This window comes from Silene latifolia, chromosome 7, assembly GCF_048544455.1.
Source record: "Silene latifolia isolate original U9 population chromosome 7, ASM4854445v1, whole genome shotgun sequence".
Taxonomy (NCBI): domain Eukaryota; kingdom Viridiplantae; phylum Streptophyta; class Magnoliopsida; order Caryophyllales; family Caryophyllaceae; genus Silene; species Silene latifolia.
Window position 1 is genome coordinate 124,587,952 of NC_133532.1, and position 1,525 is coordinate 124,589,476.

At 41.6% G+C, this 1,525-nt stretch overlaps 1 protein-coding gene across 1 annotated transcript; it reads left to right on the forward strand.

The window, feature by feature from the left end:
* The first annotated feature begins 200 nt into the window (after positions 1-200).
* Positions 201-1,310, forward strand: LOC141590699 (uncharacterized). The gene has a single exon (XM_074411267.1). It carries the CDS (start codon positions 201-203, stop codon positions 1,308-1,310), a length of 1,110 nt encoding a protein of 369 aa, XP_074267368.1.
* The last annotated feature ends 215 nt before the right edge of the window (positions 1,311-1,525 follow it).

Consider the following 1,525-nt stretch of genomic DNA (forward strand, 5'->3'; position numbering starts at 1 on the left):
TTGATTCTTTGCTGTCATATTTCTGGTGGTCGGGTTGTCGGATGGGAAAATGCATAAGCTGGTGTAGTAGACTTTTTCTAAGTAGGTCAAAATCTTTGGGAGGTCTTGGTATAAGAAATACAAAATGTTTTAATCAGGCGCTTCTGGCTAAAGTTGTTTGGCGAATTATTTCTGAGCCGTCATCTTTAATTGCCCAAACCATGGGTCGGAAGTATGATATTGTGAAGCTTGCTAGTAATCCATCAGTGTCTTGGGGAGGTAAGAGTCTACTATGGGGGTTGGAACTTCTCAGAATGTCTTGTGCTTGGAAAGTATGTTCATCTTCGACGTTGAATGTTTGGAGTTCTAGATGGGTGGAGGGGCGTTGTCCTTCCCCTAAGCATCCGGAACTCCTTGCAAACTCCCCAAATTTAAAGGATATACAGATTAAGCACCTTTTAAGGAAAACTCAACTACGGAATGAAGATTTAGTTGGTAACATCTTTGATATGGAAACAACTACTATTATTTTGGGGATTCATATTAGTCCCTACCAGATGGAGGATTACCTCTTCTGGAATGCTTCATCTACAGGGTTATATTCGGTCAAAAAGGGGTATGGTATTGCTCACCAACAATTATGGGACCTCTATGCGTCTCCAAAGGATCGTTCAAGATTAGGGGTTTTGCATGCTCATTTTATTAAAAGTAGACTTTGGCATCTTCCGGGACCTAAGGTGTGGACTATCTTAATTTGGAAAATTTTGACGGATACACTTCCGATTGGTATTGAGTTTCAGAAACGAGAGCTTAACCATGTCTGCTTAAGATGCTGCTTAGGGGATTCTTGCGAAGCTGTGGAAACTATGGAACACTTGTTTAGGGACTGTGATGTTGCTAAACGACTGTGGATGGGAAGTCATCTTGGAATTCGAACAGATAACGTTGGGTCACTGGATGTCAAGGGGTGGATTATTAATTGGCTTCTTTACCTTCTCAAACAGGATGACAGTAATCGCGGGGTGCTCTCCTTCATGTGCTCTTTATGGACAATTTGGAAAGTAAGATCCCACAATGCATTCAAGGAACCCACGTGTAGTGCGGTGGGGGCAATGAGGATTTATGAAATGCAGTTTAATTTGGCTATGGCAGCGGAAAAGCGACTCCCTGATCAGAAACCACCGGGTTTTGGTGCTATTAGTTCTGAAGATAGTCTTCAGGACATTGGGAGACGCCTCAAGAAGGGGGATGAGCTGATGTTGTATGGTGACATTTCCTCTTGTCCTAAATATTTTATCTGTGTAGATGCTTTTTATGGAGCAATGAAATGAAAGAGTGGTCTTGGATGGGTTTGTTTTTCACCGAATAGGAATGTTACTCAACTACAAAAATCTACTTTCGCGCAAAGTGCGGAACAAGCTGAAGGTATGGCTATTCTGGAAGCTTTGCTATGGGCAATTAACAACAAGTTTCTACATGTCTATGTAGGCTCTGATTGCCTTCATATTCTACAACAAATAATGGACGGAAAAGCAAAGAACCATTT

Excerpts from the sequence above, each read along its gene's own strand:
- LOC141590699 (XM_074411267.1), top strand. The coding sequence starts at position 201 with ATGGGTCGGAAGTATGATATTGTGAAGCTTGCTAGTAATCCATCAGTG.